This window comes from Phocoena phocoena, chromosome 16 (assembly GCF_963924675.1).
Source record: "Phocoena phocoena chromosome 16, mPhoPho1.1, whole genome shotgun sequence".
Taxonomy (NCBI): Eukaryota; Metazoa; Chordata; class Mammalia; order Artiodactyla; family Phocoenidae; genus Phocoena; species Phocoena phocoena.
Window position 1 is genome coordinate 59,058,134 of NC_089234.1, and position 19,547 is coordinate 59,077,680.

The window sequence follows — 19,547 nt, forward strand, 5'->3', positions numbered from 1 at the left end:
GGATTGGAGGTGAAGGCAGGGTGGGGAGACACACATTTTGTTTTTTTACTTTGTACACATGTGTTTTCTTTAAGATGAGAATGTATTTTCTGTAACTTAAAAACAACAAAAAATATTTTTATGGGTTCTATTATACATATTGATGTTCTCTGCCCAACTGGAACATGGGGTGTTTGGTAGAGGGATATAAAAAATACAGCTGGATTGGTCTGGTTGAGCAGAGGAATTGGAGGTTTGTGTGTTAGACCACAGAAAACACCATAGACCACTGAGCAGGGAAGGTTAAGAGTGATGTTTTCGAAAGACTTGGCTAAGTGTGTAAGGGTGAATAGAAGAGGGTAGGAACAGCTGAAAGGCTGCAGGGAGCGCATATTCTTTCTCATGGGACACAGGACACCCAGGTATCAACTAGGATTTATTATAGTCTGGGTGTACGGTGAAGAAAAGATGATGAGAAATAGAAGGGGTTAATATTCAAAATGACCACCAGAGGAGCACAGACCAACCACTTGGAATAGGTGCTGCCTGTAGGTCATTGGTCCAACTCTACCCATGGGTGCTGGGCTCTGATTAGACATTAGCTCTGATGAGAGGTGTGGCAAAGGAAGTTCCCATTAGATACGGGAGATTTTAAAAGGGTCCATCAAAGGTAATGGCAAAGTGTCTTGAATATTGAAAGAAATGGTGGTATCTTTGCTAGAAATGTGAGTAGTCATGAAGGAATGTTTTGGTGAGAAGAGAAGTTTTGTTTTGACCACACTGAGACCGAGAGACAAGTGAATATCTGGGCAGAGAGGTCTTCAGAGGTGCTGGGAAATACCTGGTGTAGCCCAGGGAGGTGTGCAGAGGGACACTCACGTGAGTGAGTCTCATGTCCACTGAGGGAGGTACGTGCCAGGCAGGCGCTGGAGGAGCAGAGGGATGAGCACCTGAGCCAGAACAGCAAATTTTCTCAGAGGAGATGGCTGAGGAACTGAGTTTGAAGGACTAGTTGGATTTTGCCAAGTTAAGGAGGGGAGCAGAGAGGAGAGGACATTCCAGGCAAAGGGAATACACAAGTTTGAAACAGCACAATGATTCTGGGAACTCCATTAGCTTTTGTATGACGGAAGCAGAGAGTGATTGCACAAAACAGGACCTGAAATGAAGCAGTGACAGCTGAGATGGTGAGAGGATGGGTTAAAGGTGTCATTAAGGAGTAAGTTTCTGGCAGAACTTTGTAGATACTGGCCTCAGGCACAGCCACGTAAGACTTGCCTAAGGAGCTAGTTAAAATACACAGATTCCAGGGTCCAGCCTGGAATTCAGATTCAGGAAGCTTTGGGCGGGAGGCAGAATCTGAATTTTAATAACACTCCCATTCCTCCATATGAATCCAAAGCACACAAATGTTGATGAGTCCAGGAAAGGCAGAATTTCAGGGTTATCTGTTACTAAGGAGCTTGAAGAAGAGGAATTAGCAAAGGAAATGGAGAAAGAGGTGGAGGAAGAACAGAGGTGTGCAACAATGCCAGCCCTTACAGGAATGCTGAGAAGGATACAGGCTAGGCAACCAGAATCGGTAGTTAAATTGCTTTAAATGAGAACGTATGTGGGGAACCTAGCCCAGGTTCTGACCCTGATTAGGTACTCCATAAATGAGTTTTATGCTTGAGAAAAGACTTTGAATATAGAGGTGGGAACAGAAGCTAAGATGCAAGAGTTTAAGAAGGGCATGACCAACCGAAATTCAAAGGCCAACAAGAGACAGGTTGGAGAAAATATTCATAGCAGGTGTGATGGGATGAGTTAATATTTTTATACAAAAGAGCTTTCTCTAATAAATAAGAATACCCCCTAAAATCCAGCAGATAAATGGTCAAAGAAGATGAACTGACAATCTGAAAAGAGGAAGTAGAATGAGTTAACAAATGTGGATGTTTAGCCTCCTCATATCAGAGAGATGCAGGTTGAAACAAGGTGCCATTTTTTGACTCTTAAGTTTGTGATGGTGGTGTAAGTCGGAATGACCCCTCCTAAAGCAGCCTGTGTGTCAAAATACACAAAAATGTACCTGTTTTACCTTTTAGTTCTACTTCTGGGAATTTGTCCTAAAGGAATCACTCAAAATATGGAAAAACTGAAAGCAGAAAGATGTTCAACATGACATTACTTATAACCATGAGAAGATGGGAAACATCAAAAGCCCAAAGGATAATGACTAAATAATTATGGGAAATCTAATCGACCATTACAAAGTTATTAATTTTTATGACTATATAATGACAGAAATGTTTCATGTGGAAAAAGTGGGATATAAAGCAGTACATACAGTACTGTCTAAATTTTGTTTAAAAAAAAGTACTGGGCTTCCCTGGTGGCACAGTGGTTGAGAGTCCGCCTGCCTATGCAGGGGACACGGGTTAATGTCGCTGTCCGGGAAGATCCCACATGCCACGGAGCAGCTGGGCCCGTGAGCCATGGCCGCTGAGCCTGCGCGTCCAGAGCCTGTGCTCAGCAACGGGAGAGGCCATGACAGTGAGAGGCTCACGTACCGCAAAAAAAAAAAAAGTACTTCTAGATTATATTCAGTGTATGATATGTGAATAAAAAAAGAACTGGGAGAAAACCCACTGAAGTGTTAATAGTAACTTCACTGGGTGATGGGAATTTGGGAAACTTTTATTTCATACATTTTTCTGTATTTTCTACATTTTTCACCTGGACCGTATATTACTTTGATAATCAGAATAAAAATTAAGATACTATTTATTTTTTAAGTAAGACATTAAAAGAAAGTAGGGCATAAACTGGTATAGAGCTTACAATGATATGTTCAAATTGCATACACAAAAGATTGGTAACAGTGATAGGATTATGGGTGTTTTTTTCCCCTCTTTTCCAAATTGCTTGTAATGTGGCTGCAGTCCTTTTATAATCAGGAACAAGTATATAATAATGAACAGCGTGGTTGGATGAAAGTACTGCAAAAGGGGAAGGAAAAGACAAGGCAAGGTATGCGGGGTTTTGCTTTTCTGGGCCTTCTTGAAAGTCAAGGTGATAACCTGTGTTATGAGGGAGGCCTGTGAAGCCGCTCAGAAGATCCTGATCTGTCACATCCTGGATCTTTCTTTTAGACCCCATCCTCCTTTCCCAGCCCACCACACCACCCCCGCCCCCCCAACCCAGTTTCTTCTGCTTAAAGTCCATAGGGAGATTTCTTTCTTGCTGTTCAGAAGCTTTCACAGTTGCTCGGGTATTAGCATTGGTTTGAGCAGTGAGTCTACCTTGTGCAGTTGAATTTGGGGACTTCAGAATGAAGAATGAAGGTAGATGCCAGTGACCCAGGGTCTATGGAGGAGTGAGAGCCACTTAAGAGGACAAGACTTGAGGGGCCCCTAATTGAGGACAACTTCTGCGTTCCACTAGTCCCAGGCCAGAATGACCATCCAATCTTAAAAGAAAGAGCGAGGAAGCAAAGAAAAGGAGAGAGAAATAAGGAAAAGAAGGAAGAAAGGAAAGAAGGAAGGGAGGGAGGGAGGGAGGAAGGGAGGAAAAAGAAAAGGAAGAGAGAGATGCTATTTTTTTCCTTAAGTACCGTTTGAATATTTGTTTAAGTGTGGAAAGGAGGCTTGAACCTTTTTCTGGTTTAAAATTTTTAATATTTAATTTTTAAACATAAGTGAAGTATGGTTGTTTAAAATGATCTGGTAATTAAACAGTGCTGCAGGCTGCCAGAGGAGGAGGCCAGCTATGCATGGCTGAGGGCAAAACCCTAAAGGGATGGAGAAAGAAATTGAAAGAAGCCTGCTCACCTGGTAGAAACTAACCCATGAGTAGAAAGGATTATCTCAAGTTTTCATGCAGGACAGTTTAAGTAAGAGAGGCAGCTGGGAGCAAGTTGGGAACTTACTCCCCATTAGTTGAAGCAGATAGCAGAAAGTACCCTGCCTAAGGCAAGGTCTGGGTGAAAGCAACCTGCATGGCCTTTTGACTCCAAGACTGGCCCTGGTTTGTGCCCCTGCAGAGTTTTCAGTGCTGTAGTTCCAGGCAAGTTAGAAGCCTGTACTCTGCTTCAGCCTGGGGAAAAACTAGAGTCAACAAACCCAGTTGAACTTGGCAAACATTTGTTGATCGTATGCTGACTTTTAGACATTTTGCTAGAAACCATGGAGATTACCAAGACAAATCAGATAGGACCTTCCTTCAAAGTGTTACCACTCTGGTTGGATAAAGGGAGAAGTATATATATGAATGTAAAGCAACTCCCTTTTTTTGGATAATTTGGAAGTAAAATCTCATATGTGGGTATATATGAAAGGCTAGGACTTCCCTGGTGGCACAGTGGTTAAGAATCCACCTGCCAATGCAGGGGACATGGGTTCGAGCCCTGGTCCAGGAAGATCCCACATGCCGCGGAGCAACTAAGCCCGTGCGCCACAACTACTGAAGTCTGCACGCCTAGAGCCTGTGCTCCTCAGCAACAGAAGCCACCACAATGAGAAGCCCGCGCAGCGCAACAATAAAGCAACCCCCGCTCGACACACCTAGAGAAAGCCCGTGCATAGCAACAAAGGCCCAACACAGCCAAAAATAAATAAATTTATTTAAAAAAAAAAAAGGCTAAAGCAAGAGGCCTTATTATATTTAGGCTTTCTTTTTCTTTAGACCTATTTCTAAATTGTGGACCATTCTTTTAAATACTTGTAGTCCCCTTCTTTTGAATAGAATACATTCTCAAAAATGTCTTCTCAAGTAGAGTGTCAGCTTCTTGAGGGCAGGAACATTTATCTGTGTTCAGTATGCCTAGAATAGCCCTCAGTAAGCATTTGTTGGCTATCGTTAGATGAATATGTGAGTAAACGACACACAGACATGTTCCTAGGGGACTTCTGTCTCCCAGCGAGCTAATGATAAAATCCTCAATTATCTTTCACCTTTAAGACACAGTCTTCCAAGATATATTTTTAGTGTTCCTTGTGGTCTTTATTTTTCTGCTCTTGTTTCATGTCTGAACATAAAGTGTTTGAGCTTCTAATTGAGACTAAGGCATCCCTGCTTTCAGCATTCCCTGTTGTTTACATCTTTGTGTCCATAAGATCACTGCACTTTTAATCACCAGCACGCCTGCTTTTCCATTGCCCCCTAATTACAAAATGCAATAAAACATTGAAATCTTATAAATGAGCATGACCATACCAACAAAGAAATGAGTGCCAAAATGTAATATTTGTCAGATGATTTTCAAAAGCTCAACATCTTTCTCTGAAAAGGAGTTTTAGGAGTCCAGTGAAAAAAAGTCTAGGTTCAGAAGTCAAATGTTTTAAAGCTCAGGATGACCTAGAGTAGCTTTTGCTCTTTGCCTGATAGCTGCTCACTCGAATTTCAGGCAGACCTAGTAATGAGAGAAAAATAAATGATCCTGTAGGTGAGCTAGATAAGCCCAAACCTATAAATTTGCAGCAAAATGTTACTTACTCTCATAGACTTGTGATTTAATCTCCTTTTAAGAGGTTTCTCTGAGCAAATCTGAGACACCTCAGAATATCCTCAATCTGTGTTTGTGAACCTGACAGCAGAGGAGTTCTTCCTCTCCCAGGGTCTGGAGGGGGGTGTGTGCCTGTCTGTCAAGATGCTGTTTTAACCCTTCTGGTGCTGGACTCCAGGTCTCCTCCTTCTGCTCTTTTCTCCTGAGGCAGAGCCCATGCTGGTGCACTAACCTGCAGCGTCTCTGTGCTTCTCTTCTTACCTCCTCTTTCCCCTTCTCTTTCCCTTTTGCTGTGGTGTGTCCAGAAAAGGAAGTCGAGTTCCAGCGTGCACCTAATGGTGAGCCTTGCCTGCCCACCCATCCGCCCGCTCCATGCTGCCTGCGCCCGCCTGCCAGCCACGCAAACCCATTCTGCCATGTGCGTGTGCTTCACTCATCCTCACTGCATGTCTGTGCTGTGCGGGCAGGTGTGGCCTGTCCTGCCAGGCGGGAGCCATTGCCCAAGGTGGCCCAGCGGCCTAAGAAACGGGCACTGGAATGTGTGGTATGGCATTCCCTGCTGCAGCACTTGGACTGCCCCCAGCAGCCCAGGGCAGGATGTGAAGCTGGTAGGGATTCGGGGCCAGGTGGCAAGCACAGGGGGAGACCCTCACTCACGGTCGCTCAGGAGGAGAGGCCCTGCTCACCGGGCACAAGCAGCCGTTTCCTACAGACTGGCAGCCAGCGGACCTCTGTGTGGTGTGCGGAGGAGCCGGCTGTAGGCTCTCGGCTCTGAGCCTCACTCTCCTGGCCTTTTCCCCTGTGCAAGTGCCCATTAGCACACTGTGTCCGGTGTTTCGTCCTTCCCACCCTGCCCGCAGGAGCAACAGCTGAAAGGCTGCAGAGAGCGCATATTCTTTCTCATGGGACACAGGACACCCAGGGGAACACAGCAGCCTGAATCCTTATGAAACCATCTATTAAAGCCAGAGGTGGGGCCACCTGGGTGACATCCCAGCCCTCTGCAAATATGGCAGTTTTTGCAGACACCTTGCAGTCCTTGCCCCCTGCCAGGGTCTTTGTCTCAGCTGGGCTTTGCAAATAGAATAGCTTTGTCCAATCAGCCCCAAACAGGTCCATATCAGCAGCTGAGCTAGGAGGGGTCTGCTCTTTTCTGGGGGGGATATGGAAGAGAGCAGAGTTCATGTGAAATTAGATCCACATCCTTTCTACTCCTGGGGCCCCCCTTCTCCAGCCTGCAGAGTTCAGCGGAGTCTGATAGCACTTAGGTACCTGGCTTGAGGTTCCATGCCTAGCCCTGGGTTTGGGGACATCTCAACCATTGATAGCAAGTTACAGCTTCAGGTCTGGTCCAAGGGGCCATAAAAGAGGCCTCCAGGCAAGAAGAAGTAGGACAGTCTGGATGGCTTTCTGTATGTGTTCTAGGAGAGAAGAAGCACATCCTAGCTGCCAGTGTGCCCTCATTTGCGCCCTGCACAGAGATGGTAGCTGTACATTTGTCTCTCTGCTTGTTGAAGAATTTGCAGGCATCAGGCTGCTCATCAGTGGCCACCGACTCCACAGGCACTCCCAGTGAGACTGAGTGTATTGGTTAGGGGATTATAAGAGGCACAGAGCATCAATAGGACTCCCTGCCCTGGAGATCGTCCTCCTTCCTTCCTCGTTATCCTCCCCCCACCCTCCCTTGCTGTGCCACTCAGTGTAATATTTTGAAAGGCAAGGAGATATCCCAGTGGTCTGCTGTTGGGAATGTTGGCATGCTGGGCAACCTACTCTTTCCTGGGGACTGGGTTCTGGATTCACCTGCTACTCCTTGGAGCTCTGCCCTCATTCCCAGCTGACCAGGTCGAAGATTGATCAGGCAGAAAGGCCAACAGCACAGCCCTGTCTCTACTCCCTAGGGTCAGTGGATGCATTTTGTATCCAAATTCCGCCCCTTTCCTCTCTGGACACCATCTCCTAGGCCAGGTTTTCTTCCTCTCCTTGTTCCTCTTCTTTTCAGATCAGGCTTCAGTCTGGTGTTGTAAGGGGAAGGAAATGCAGGTGGCAGGTTGAAAGGGCAGCAGGGGACTGCCCACAGTTAGGAGACCCAGAGTTTCTGAATTTTGCTCTGCTTTCTTATAAACCACACTCCTTTCCCCCTATAAAGTGAGAAGATCCTGAATTTCTTTGGGTGTGAAGTATAATTGTGCAGTGACATAGCACCTGGCATCAGCAAAGATTTCTGGAGAGATGCTTTAAAACAAGTCTTCGGGCTCATCCCACCTTGAGGATGCCTCCTGGGCTAGGTCTCTGGGTCCCTCCAAATAATCTCCTCTGATCATCTCTCCAACCGTTGCTCCCATCCCATAGTGTTATGGAGGCCACCTCAGGCCTAGCTCCTCCGAGCCAGGCCGGCGGTGCAAGGGAGGTCTGGGAGTCAGGCGGCTTTGGTGACTCTAGAGGAACTAAACCATCTGTTTTCTTGTCTCAGCCACAGAGCAACAACAAAAACAGTCTCGTAAGCCCAGCCCAAGAGCCCGCGCCCTTGCAGACGGCCATGGTACCTCCTGACTACCGCTTCTCCGCCCCTGCCCCTGGCTGCCTCCCCTCCTTCCCGCTTCCTCCCAGGCCTCCTTGGCCCTTTTCCTTTCTCATCCCTGTAGAGCAGGCTGCTTTGCGCACTGCCCCATAGGCCCCTTCCCCCTCACTGTCGTGCTTGGCCGTGCTCCTTCCTGCATGGCAGAACTGCTGCTCCTGCTTCTTTGCTCTTGGTGGGGGAGAGTGATCAGGGCTCTCAGCTAAGCCTCCCAGCCCCAGGCTGGGCCCTCAGTGGGTCTGCTGCAGGGGCCGGGAAGGTGAGTTGCTTATAAAAGGAGAGGGTAGGAGCTTTCTTGGGATCTGTACATCAGTTCTTAGAGGCCTCCTTGTAAAATCTGCCTCAGCCTCTCCTTTGCAAAGCAATGAATAGGAAGGGGGGCTGGGGTCCCCCACCTCTGGATGGTGCTGGGGTGTCTGGGTTCCTGGAGAGCCCCCATGCTGTCCGAGTTCTTTCTGGGCTCAGCCAGGGGCACTGTGTGCTCTCAGAGCTCCCTCTGCTGGTGACTAACTAGAGTTAGCAGGGGGTGTCTGGGAGAGAGGGAGGGGGAATTGTGCTGCCCCTCCTCCTACTTCCTGTGGCCTCTGGAGCTGCCTGCTGTGGGGCTGTAGGGACAGGAACTCTGGGAGAGGCAGAGGGTGGGTGAAGCAGGCAGCTCTCTGGGCTCAGCTTGCTGAGGGCCATCCTGGGTCTTTCTGGGAGACCTTAGTCCACTCTCCCAGCATCCCTGCCTCCTGCACTCCCCTTGATGAACACTGTTGTCAGGGCCCAGCCTATGCCCTCAAGCCTACAGCTCCTCCAGTGTACTTGTCCCATGGGAGAAAGGACACTCAGATTCAGCAGGGTTCGGGAGCAGGGGCCCTTGTCCTCGGCTTCCCCGGTTCCTGCTTCCATTAAGTGCCAGGCCTCTCCTCCTTACCAGCCAGTGCTGTCCCCTAAATCTGGGGCTTCCAGCTGCCTGGGACCCAGTTGAGCCAGGATATTTTGTCTTGTGAGCATGGCTGGCGAGCAGACCTCAGTGGTCATCATAGGGTCAATGTATGAGGGTGCTGGGGTAGGGGTGGGGTCCCTTAGGGAAGAGCTGTAGGTCTGTCTCCAGGTCAGGAGGGTAATTTTCATCTTCCCTCACAGGAGCCACAAACCACTGTGGTCCACAACGCTACAGATGGGATCAAGGTAAGTGGCTCCTGAAGCAGTCTCCTGCTTTCCAGGTCAGCAGGAAACAGGTGGGCTGGGTCACAGGGTTTAAGCGTCCTGCAGATGGCAGCCTACAGGCTGCACCTCAAGGCCAAGGTATTTGCAGAGTCTAGGCTGGGGGTAGCACATGCCTGTTTATCACTCTGTTGCCAGGGAGGGCATCATACCTTAGTGATGCTGAGCTCAGGCTCTAGAGCCAGAGAGGCCTGAGTTTGCATCCTGGCCCTGGACGCCTGGACCAGTCACTCTCCCAGGCTGCACCTCAGTTTCCTTATCTATAAAATGGGGATAATAAAACTAGAATCTTCTTCCATGTGAAGTTTAAATGAGAGTAAACATTAGCTAGAAAAACAGAGGCAGTCAGACCCTAGAGCAGTCATTCCCCATTGCCTCACTCCTTTATGACCTCAATAACCTTGTCTCCGTATTTTCACTACCATTAGTAAATACTTATTGAGCCCAAAACCATCCACGGCTCTGGTTTACAGAGGTGACGAGACGAAATCCCTCTCCACAGGTGTAGGGGAGGCAGATAATAAACCAAAAACCAAATAAATAAGGTAAAACCCAGTAGTGATAAGTGCTATGAAGAAATGATGCAAAGTAAATAGATAACGAACAGGGCCTTTAATTAAGTGGTCGGGGAAGGGCCTTCCTCAGGAGGTGATATTTGAGCTAAAAACTAAAAGACTGGAAGGAGACAACCAGGCAGACTCTGAGGCAGAGTGCCCTGGACAGAGGGAATGCAAGGGCAGGGGCTTGGCACATATACGGGACAGAAGAAATCAGAGCTAAGGGTGTGGTGAGCAAGGGGGAGAGTAGCAGGAGGGTGGTGAAGCTGGAGGAGCAGACAGGACCTGCTCTGTAGGACTTGATAGGAGTTTGCATTTTTTTTCCAGCAGCAATAAGAAGCTGTTGGAGGCTCTTAGCAGGGGAGTAATGGCATCTGATTTACACTCTGGCTGTGTTATGGGCAAGAACTTTAGGGAGGAAGCAAGTGTGGAAGCAGGGAGACCAGGCAGCTATTGTGTAGTTCAGGTGCCAGATGTTGGCATCTTGGGCTGAGGTTGTAGCTGTGCATTTGAGGAGAAGAGGTAAAACACGTAATTTATTTTGGAGGTAGAACTGACAGATTTGGTTTTAGATTAGATAATTGAGATACGAGGGAAAGAGAGAAAGAAAAGAATCAGCATAAAAATCAAACCTAGAAGATGACTCTAGGTTTTAGCCTGAACAACTGGATAAGTGGTACATTTACTGACTTGGGGAAGACTCAGGATGGTGTTTGGGAATCCAGAGTTTCATAGGAGTCAGATGGCAAGGGTGGAAATAGAACCTTCTGATTCCTCCTTGCAGCTCCCGTAGGAGCACATGCTCTTGCTTTTGTTCTGCTTGGCTCCTCTGGTTTCCAAGGCCCTCATTTATAGGAACTTGTTCTTTTTGGCCTGCAGGGCTCCACAGAGAGCTGCAACACCACCACAGAAGATGAGGACCTCAAAGGTAGGTGCTAGCCCTTGGTGGGGAAGGGGCCCCAGCAGTGTCCCAGGTACCTAGGCTCCAGTGGGGCACCTGCCTTGTCTGTCCCCAGAACTGAGATTGGTGGCTCCTTATATGCCAGGAGAAAGTTTGGCATAAAAGCTACTTTCCATGGGCCAAGATATGAGGCCCTGTCTCTTGTTGCTGGGCTGGGCAAGTGGCTCTTCTTTGACCCCAAGTCTGGGATAGCTAAACGAGGGCTGTTCCTGAGGCCCAGGGCTCAGAGAACTGTTCCTGTTGCTGCTGTGATGTGATATCCCAGAACAGGGACATCTTGAGTTCCTGCAGAAGCAGCCTATAGATGTCATGAGCCATTAGTAGGGTGACCAGTCATCCCAATTTCCCCAGGACTGAAGTGATTTCCAGGATGTGGAACTTTCGGTTTTAAAACTAGGACAGTCCTGGACACGTCGGGGTGGGTTGGTCACTCTTATCACAAAGCTTTGGTATGAGTGACGGAGTCAGAACCACATTTGGCCCTGTCCCAGTGGTCCTGTGCAGACCACCAGCTTAAGTTTGGGCCTGGCCAGAGTGCCAGGGGGTGTGGGAAGGCATGGCAGGCCAGGCTGCTGGGAATCTCTGTCCTGCTCTTTGGTTTGGCCTCCTGGAATTGCTCCCTTTGCCTTCAGTAAGTGACCTTAGGCCAGGTCCTCAGAAAAGTTGGAGGAACGTTACAGGACAGAGCTGAGAGAGCATGCCCAGCGGCGATAAGGGAGCAACAAATCTCTGGTAATACCAAAAAAAAAAAAAAAAGGAAAAGGAAAAGAAAAAAGAAAGCATAAACGTATAAGGCAGTAAATAACAGTGCTTCCAGGGCTGCTGGGATTGAGGTCAGATCAGTTCACTTCTGGCAATGCTGGCAGGGTAAGCGCCTCCTTCACTGCTGGGCTCTTGACCTTGTAGCCTTGCCCCCTAGGACATCTTCCCCAGGACTTGTACAGGCTGTTCGCAGGCTCCTCTGGAAGCCACAAACCCAGGTCTGTGCCCCTTCCTGGGGCTCTCAGCTGGGAGGCCTCTGTGGCAGAGGCGGCGGCGTGGGACGTGGTCCAGCGTCCACAGCAGCCCGAGGCGTCGCCTTGCCCCGGCTCTCAGTGCCACGGGCTCGGGTCCTGTCCGGCTTGCTCGCTCACCTGCCTTGTTCTGTTTGTTTTGGCTGCTCTGCCTTGCCCTGCCCTGCCCTGCCCTGGCTGGCTAGCTGCCCCGCTCCGCACTGGGAATGGCAGCTCGGTGCCTGAAGGACGGAGCTCCCGGGACAGAACAGCCCCCTCTGCAGGCATGCAGCCCCAGCCTTCTCTCTGCTCCTCAGCCAGTAAGTGTGAGGGAGGCACATTCTGGCTTCCGTCTCCCTGGCTTGTCCTGAAGCCCCTCGGGGATTCCCCCCCCCAGCCCCTCCCCAGAGCTGTCAGCCCAGCCCAGCTGTCCGTTTGGTCAGCCTCAGGAGCTCAGCCTCTGCTGGGTGTGGGAGCTGATTGGAGGTGCTGTTAAGACCAGGCAGGGGCCCTGAGACCGGGGCCCAAAGACATGAAGAGCGGGTGGAAGATCGTTGCAGGAGGGAAGGAGTAGAAAGCCACTGGGATGTGCAGTGGGCCTTGCCTCGGCACCGAGCGGGAAGAAAGGTGGAGTCAGAAGTCAGGTCCAGGGTAGTGGGCATGGGGTGGGGGGGTGAAATTTGCCATAGTCAAGAAACCATGTCGGGATGTGGTGCTTCTTGAGGCTAAGCGTAATATCATATTAAGAGCTTGGGGTGAGACAGGCCTGAGTTTAAATCCAGCTACACTACCTTCAAAGATGTGTGAAGTAACTTAACCTCCCAGAGCTACAGTTTACTTATCTGTAAAGTGGGGATAAAATGGCACCTACCTCATAGCATTACGAAAAATAAATGGGATAGTAGAATGTCTGGGTATGATGCTTTGCTGGGTTAATGGTAGCTTGTATTTATATTTTTAGTTGTGTTTTTGTAGAGGATGCCTTTGTCTGCTTCTTTCCCTCCTACCGTCTGTCCTTTCAGAGTTTCTAAACACGATCCTCTTCACCCATAGGGTCCCAGTCAGGTCCTGCAGATGGGTGTGGTGGGGTTGTAGAGGGGTGTGTGTGTGTGTGTGTGTGTGTGTGTGTGTGTGTGTGTGTACGTGTACGTGTGCCTACCTGCTTGCCTCTAGAAAGTGGGTAGAGCTCTGTGGTTCCCCTCACCTCCTGTTTATTCACCTAGAGCTGCCCCCATGGTGGTGCTGGTGGCTGTACCATTGGCTGCTCTGCCTTCTCCCAGTGGTGCCCCTTAGCTGTGCTGTCCTAATGCTCACATTTGTCTTGCAGCCTCTCGCTCCTGTGAGGAAAGGCTTGTGGCCTGGGCCAGCCTGGGGCTCCAGTCAGGGTTAGCCCGAGCTCAGTACGAGGCCTCCCTTACCCTGGCGGTACCCTCTGCTAATAGTGGCGCTCCCTGTAAGTGAGCTGCCTAGGAGAGCAGGATGTTACCAGCAGTCCCTTGGCTTGGGATCGGGGTTGGGGGCGCTCTGAGGGCACCAACTCTGCCTGCCTGTCAGTCTGAAGCTTGTCTTGGTTTTCCTGAGGGACACGTCCTGGTTTGAGAGCTGGTATGAGATTTAGAGCCTTTCCAAGGCTTGTCCAGGGTAAACGGAACTGTCTCACTGGTGAGAGGCTCCATTTAAAAAAGAGTGTTTGTAGTTCCAAGATCCTTTATCCCAGAAAAGCCCTGTGGAGGAGATGAGCAGGGTGAAGAGAATTAAGCATCCATCCCAGGGCTCTGTTCATCCTTTGGAGACCTCATCCCTGGCTAGATTCTGCTCTCAGGCTGGCTGTCGCCCAGGGCTAAGTTCTGGACCACTAAGTGAGGGCTGGGGGTGGGGAGGTGGTAACTGAGACCTGACTGAGCCCCTTCAGGTGAGAGAAGCAAGTGGGTGGTGGAAACAGCCCTATCGGGAGATGGTTCTTTGAGAAGCTAAACCTGCTAGGGATCAGATACACAGACTGAGGGCAGAATATTCACAATGTGTCAGGCTCCTCAGCTGTTAAAGACAAGAGTGTTTTCTGCATCCTGGTTGTTGATGGAGAGGGAGGCAAAGGCCAGAGGATCATAAGGCGGGCTTTGGGGGGGGGGGGTCGTTAGCTCTATGGACAACAGAGGGGAAATGGAGAGAAAGGTGGGCTCATCTTCCTGCAAAGGGCCTTAAAGACAGAGAAGACAGGGATGTCTTTGTCAGAGAGATCACAGGGGATTCTCTGAAGGATTGGGGAGGGCTTTCCGTCACTTGGGAGATTCCCAGTCTCACACGGGTAAATTGCTATATTTTTCCCCCCACAGTGCGAAAACAGGAGATCATTAAGATCACAGAACAACTAATTGAGGCCATCAACAATGGGGACTTTGAGGCCTACACGTGAGTAGAGACTTATTTCCTTGAGACCCAAGTCATCTCTCGAGGCCTTCCCTCCTCCCAAAAAGCAGCTGGGACCAGGGGTAAAGAGAAGGCTGGGCCTTGCACACAGTGTCTGAGTTAAACACCAGGCCCCTAGCCTGGGAGCCCTTCCAGGTAGACATCAGTGATTGAGCCCGCCTGTGGTGTCTGGGCCGTGGGCTGAAAGGGCAGAGCTAAGTGGCTTGGCAGGCAGGGCTCTAAGATCTCAGCCGTCTTGTCAGGCCCAGCCCACAGATAACTTGCTGTGGGACAGACACCACTGATGGGGAAGAGAGACAAGTAATTCTCATACAAGACTGATGGGCTGCTTTTTTTTCCCCCCCTGCAGGAAGATTTGTGATCCAGGCCTCACTTCCTTTGAGCCTGAGGCCCTCGGTAACCTCGTGGAAGGGATGGATTTCCATAAGTTTTACTTTGAGAATCGTGAGTGGGTTCGTGCTGCTGAGATACTCCTGCCTGCCCCTCACCCCCTTGCCTCTGTCCCCGCTCACCTTCTCCTCTTCCCAGTTGCCCGCTTTTCCCTTACTGGACCTGCCTGCCGCACCCTGGTCTATGTGCTTGCCCCCTTGGGCCCTGAGGATGGTCTTCAACTGGCACCTTCAAAGGGCCGCCTCCACAGCCCCGCCTGCCCCTCCATTCTGCAGCTGCCTCGTGGCAGTGCCAATGCCAGTTGCCATAATCAAGGCCACTGTATTTCTTTAAGCCTTGCCTTGTTCCAAGACGATTGGAAAGCATGCGAGGTTAGGTTGAAATGATCTCAGCTCTGTGTCTGCAGGTTTCAGAATAGAGGAAATTAAAACCAGGATAAGAATGTGCAAGCAAGTAACAGGGCGCTGTTGGTGATTGTGAGATCGGAAGTTGTGGCTAGGGTCCTCCTAGCCGCGAGGGAGACAGGAGTCCTGGCTGGGAGCCAGGGGGGCAGGGTATATGCTCTGGACAGTTCCTGGAAGTCCCAGAGGATAAGAAGCTGATTCATCTCCTCCTCCCATCTTTCTTTCCACTAAGACCGTCCCCCTTCTTATTTTTTTCTCATCTTTCCCACTTTATCCTGGGAAAGGATCCTGCCCTGGATTTTATTTTCTCACTATTTTCTCTACTAACTGCCATCCTCTCCATGTCTTAGCTGCAGTTATAAACCCTAGGTTATCTAGGTAATTCTGTCAGCCAGAAGCAATTCCAGAATTTATAGAAGCTCTCCAAAAGGTCTCATGTAGCCCCTAATATTTGAATTGAAGTAAAATATGAATCTCAATAAAAGCAACACAATCCATAGTGTTTGCTGATAATGGCAACCCATCTTCTTTTTTTTTTTTTTTTTTTTTTTTTTTTTTTTTTATATTTTTGCGGTAAGCGGGCCCCTTACTGCTGTGGCCTCCCCCGTTGCGGAGCACAGGCTCCGGACGCGCAGGCTCAGCGGCCATGGCTCACGAACCCAGCCGCTCCTCGGCATGTGGGATCCTCCCGGACCGGGGCACGAACCCGTGTCCCCTCCATCGGCAGGCGGACTCTCAACCACTGCGCCACCAGGGAAGCCCCAACCCATCTTCTTTTGGTTTTCCCCCAGAGGACCTGAGAACCCTGGGAATATCCTGAGCTTGGTGCTTTGGTGACTTTTTTTTTTTTTTTTAACTTTGGATCTTTTTAAAATCAGAAATCAATTTTGAATATTTTAAGTTCTTGATTTTGCTCTATAGCCCTAATTAGGGACAAGCCAACCCTTATGAAATCTAAACCTACCTATTAGGGTAGAAAGATCATCATAGGCTTTCATTAAGATAGTCCTGAGTTCAAATGTTGTGTGATTTGGACAAATTACTTAACCTCCTTGAGCCTATTTCCTTCTCTTATAAAGAAGAAAATAATATTGACCAAGGAATATGACTCATGCGTGTAAAACCCCCCAGCACAATGTCTGATTAAAACAGTAGCTGCTATTATCATTGTTCCACACCTTTCTCTTCCTTTTGAATAATCAAGACTAATCTGATGGGGCTTCCCAGCCTCTGGAAGGTGTATGGGGACTTGGAGACTCACAGAATGGTTACTGGAGCGAGGGTGAGACTTGGGAAGTGCAGGCTGGGAGGAAAATGCCAGTCCCCAGGCCTGACACCCTCCTACCTACCCCACCCTTCCCTGCCCCCTACAGTCCTGTCCAAGAACAGCAAGCCCATCCACACCACCATCCTGAACCCGCACGTCCACGTGATTGGAGAGGACGCGGCTTGCATCGCCTACATCCGCCTTACCCAGTACATCGATGGGCAGGGCCGGCCTCGCACCAGCCAGTCAGAGGAGACCCGGGTCTGGCACCGCCGGGATGGCAAGTGGCTCAATGTCCACTATCACTGTTCAGGGGCCCCTGCCGCACCGCTGCAGTGAGCTCAGCCACAGGTGCACCTGGTGGGGGGTTGGGGAGCGGCTGGGACAAGTGGGGTCAGAGGAGGAAGAAGACTTTGAGAGGTGGCATTGGGGGAGGATACATGGGCCATCCCAGAAGACTAATGAAGGCTGGACAGTGTGGTGGTTGTAATAAGTCATGCTCTGAAGTCAGACAGACTTGGGTCTGGCTCCTTGACTCCAAATTGGGTGACCTTGGACAGGTTACTTCCCCTCCCTAAGCCTTATTTTCCTCAGCTGTCAATAAGGAAGAAGGAGGGACTTCCCTGGCGGTCCAGTGGTTAAGACTCTGCCCTTCCACTGCAGAGGGCTCGAGTTTGATCCCTGGTTAGGGAACTAAGATTCCACATGGCTGCAGTGCAGCCCCAAAAAAAAAGGAGCGGTGCCTACCTCCTTTGTTGTGGTGAGGATTAAATAATATACTTGTAAGTAAAGCACTTAGTAAGCAAATGTGAGGCAGTGTTATGTTTAAATACTAGCTTCTCCCCCATCCTCCACCCTCTCAGGCAGACTTGACCACGTATGTAGTGTGTTTAAGTCTCTGGAACTCCTCTGTGTGGGTATTGTCCTCTGTTCTGTTACCACGTCTGTTCTGTTTGACAGGGGCATAAGGAGATCCCAGCCGGAGGTCAAACCTTCGCAGCCAGTGGCTCTGGAGGGCCTGAGTGACAGCGGCAGTCCTGTTCGTTTGAGGTTTAAAACAATTAAATTACAAAGCGGCAGCAGCCAATGCACGCCCCTGCATGCAGCCCTCCCGCCCGCCCTTCGTGTCTGTCTCTGCTGTACCGAGGTGTTTTTTACATTTAAGAAAAGAAGATCGTTTAAAAAAAAATGGGATCCATACCGTGATGCGTTTTAAAACCACCAATAGCCCTTGGGCTAGCAAGAAGGCAGGAGTTTGTGTGATGCCCATCCTGGCACAAGCAATGGGCTCACCTACCAGCCCTGAAGAGGTGAGCTTAGCCTCTGGCCTCCATGGACTCAGGGGACCACGCAAGAACTCTGACAGAACTTTGGGGGCTGTGATGTGATTACAGCCCCTGAGGTGGCCTACCTGCCCCAGGTCTAGGAATGGACGTCTTCAGAATTTGTATACACGCCTAGAATGAGGCTGATGAAGAACATCATGGCCAACAGACCTACTTGGGAGAGAACGCGGAGCTCCCAGCCTGCCGTGGAGGCAGCTGAGAAACAGTGGGCTCAGGACTGAGAAGCAGGGCCCGGACATTGCTGTACTGTACCATTTAGTATAGACGGGAAGAGAATTGGTGCTGCAGAAGTGTGTCCGCTACAAAGCTGATGAGAAACCTCGTGTTAGTCTGACATGCACTCACTGACTCATCCATTTCTATAGGATGCACAATGCACGTGGGCCCTGCTATTGAGGCCCAATCCTTGCAGCTGGGAAGTGGGAGGGGTTGCCGCTTTGCTTTGTGTTTGTTTTCTTATAACTTAGCAAGGAGAGAGCCAGGCCTTGGTCTGGGCTCCCCCTGCTGCCTTTGGCAGTTCTGTTTCCGTGCTGATTTGGATCATCTTTGTCTTGCCTTTTCATGCTGGTGGTCCCTGTGCTGACCCTCATCTGGACCTGGGCCCTCTGCCAAGTGCCCCTGTGGGATGGGAAGAGTGAGGCAGTGGGATTGAGTGATGGTTGTTTCTATGCATTCAGGCTGCCCTCGGGGCTGCCTCCCTTCTTACTCTTCCCTTGCTGCACGCCCATCTCTTTTCCTGTCTTTGAGATTGACCTGACTACTCGGGCAAGAAGAGGTATCCTCCACAAAGAGACCTCTTTACTGACCAACTGAAGTATAGACTTAACTGCTGGACAATCTGCATGGGCATCACCCTGTCTCTCACCTGCATGTACCCAAAAGAGATGTCCAGAGCCAAGGCTCCTACATTCATTGTCCCTCTCTGTGCTCAAGGAGTTCCATTCCAGGAGGGAAAAATGTATAAGCAGATAGCAGAGAAGATAATGGAGGAGCAATTGGTCATGGCCTTGGTTTCCCCCAAAACAACCGTGCAGATCTGTCTGCACAAATGTCTGCACTACTGGGGGATAGATGGGTAGGCCCCAGCTCCCTGGACTGCCTTAAGGAGTCACAGGACCTGGGAGAAGAGGCAAAGCTACAGGTTTACCTTGGAGCCAGGTGAGAAGAGAGCAGACTCACAGGTGCTGGTGCTTGGATTTAGCCAGGCTCCTCTGAGCACCTCCTGCATGCCCCAGCCCCTGGGCCCTAACCCTTTCCTGCCCTGCAGCCTGCAGTACCAGCACGCAGACACCTTCACCACAGGGTTTGGTTTTGCTGGCTTGAAGACAAATGGTCTTAGAGTTCATTAAGACCCATAGCTTCATATGGCTGCTCCAGCCCCACTTCTTAGCATTCTTAATCCTCTTCTGGGGCTAATGTCAGCATCTATAGACAATAGACTATTAAAAAAAAAAAATCACCTTTTAAACAGGAAATGAGAAGGCATTTGATGCAGAATTTTTGCATGATGACATAGAAATAATTTAAAAATAGTGTTTGTTCTGAATGTTGGTAGACCCTTCATAGCTTTGTTACAATGAAACCTTGAAGATATTTAATAAAATAACCTTTAAACACTCCATTGTGTTACTGCTGTTAGAGGCTTAGATTTAACAGCCTGGGTTACAAGGCTTCAGGTGGAGAGATGTACCTTCTCCCACCCCTTTTGGGCTCATTTTAGAATAAGACTTCCTCATAAACTCATCAGCCTCCAATTAGTCCCCCGGTCTGCTGAGGCGAGTTTGGAGCAGCGGGAAGAACTCGGGCCCTTAGCGGGTGAGCTCTGAGTCTCGCCCCGCCCCCGGGCCCCGCCCGCGTCCAGGACAGCTCTCCCGCCCCTCAGTGGGCTGGCCCGGCTCCCCCTCCGCCGGGCCGAGTGGAAGAGCCCACACCCTCGGCCCGCCCCG

General features: G+C 49.7%; 1 protein-coding gene across 32 annotated transcripts in view; it reads left to right on the forward strand.

Annotated features, from left to right (window-relative positions):
• The window catches only part of CAMK2G (calcium/calmodulin dependent protein kinase II gamma), a 52,680-nt gene extending 35,260 nt beyond the window's left edge, over window positions 1–17,420 (forward strand). For 3 of the 32 annotated variants that reach the window (XM_065894362.1, XM_065894368.1, XM_065894371.1), the window contains 7 exons: window positions 7,941–8,009; window positions 9,177–9,221; window positions 10,694–10,742; window positions 11,974–12,087; window positions 14,101–14,176; window positions 14,544–14,638; window positions 16,362–16,594. In XM_065894362.1, coding sequence (XP_065750434.1) covers window positions 7,941–8,009; window positions 9,177–9,221; window positions 10,694–10,742; window positions 11,974–12,087; window positions 14,101–14,176; window positions 14,544–14,638; window positions 16,362–16,594 — 681 coding nt within the window. Of the gene's footprint in view, window positions 1–1,173; window positions 1,188–5,772; window positions 5,806–7,940; window positions 8,010–9,149; window positions 9,222–10,693; window positions 10,743–11,973; window positions 12,088–13,348; window positions 13,399–14,091; window positions 14,177–14,543; window positions 14,639–16,361; window positions 16,607–17,215 lie in introns of those variants that run through there. The other 29 variants (XM_065894374.1, XM_065894379.1, XM_065894370.1 and 26 more) reach the window with 23 other exon arrangements.
• Window positions 17,421–19,547: the final 2,127 nt, after the last annotated feature.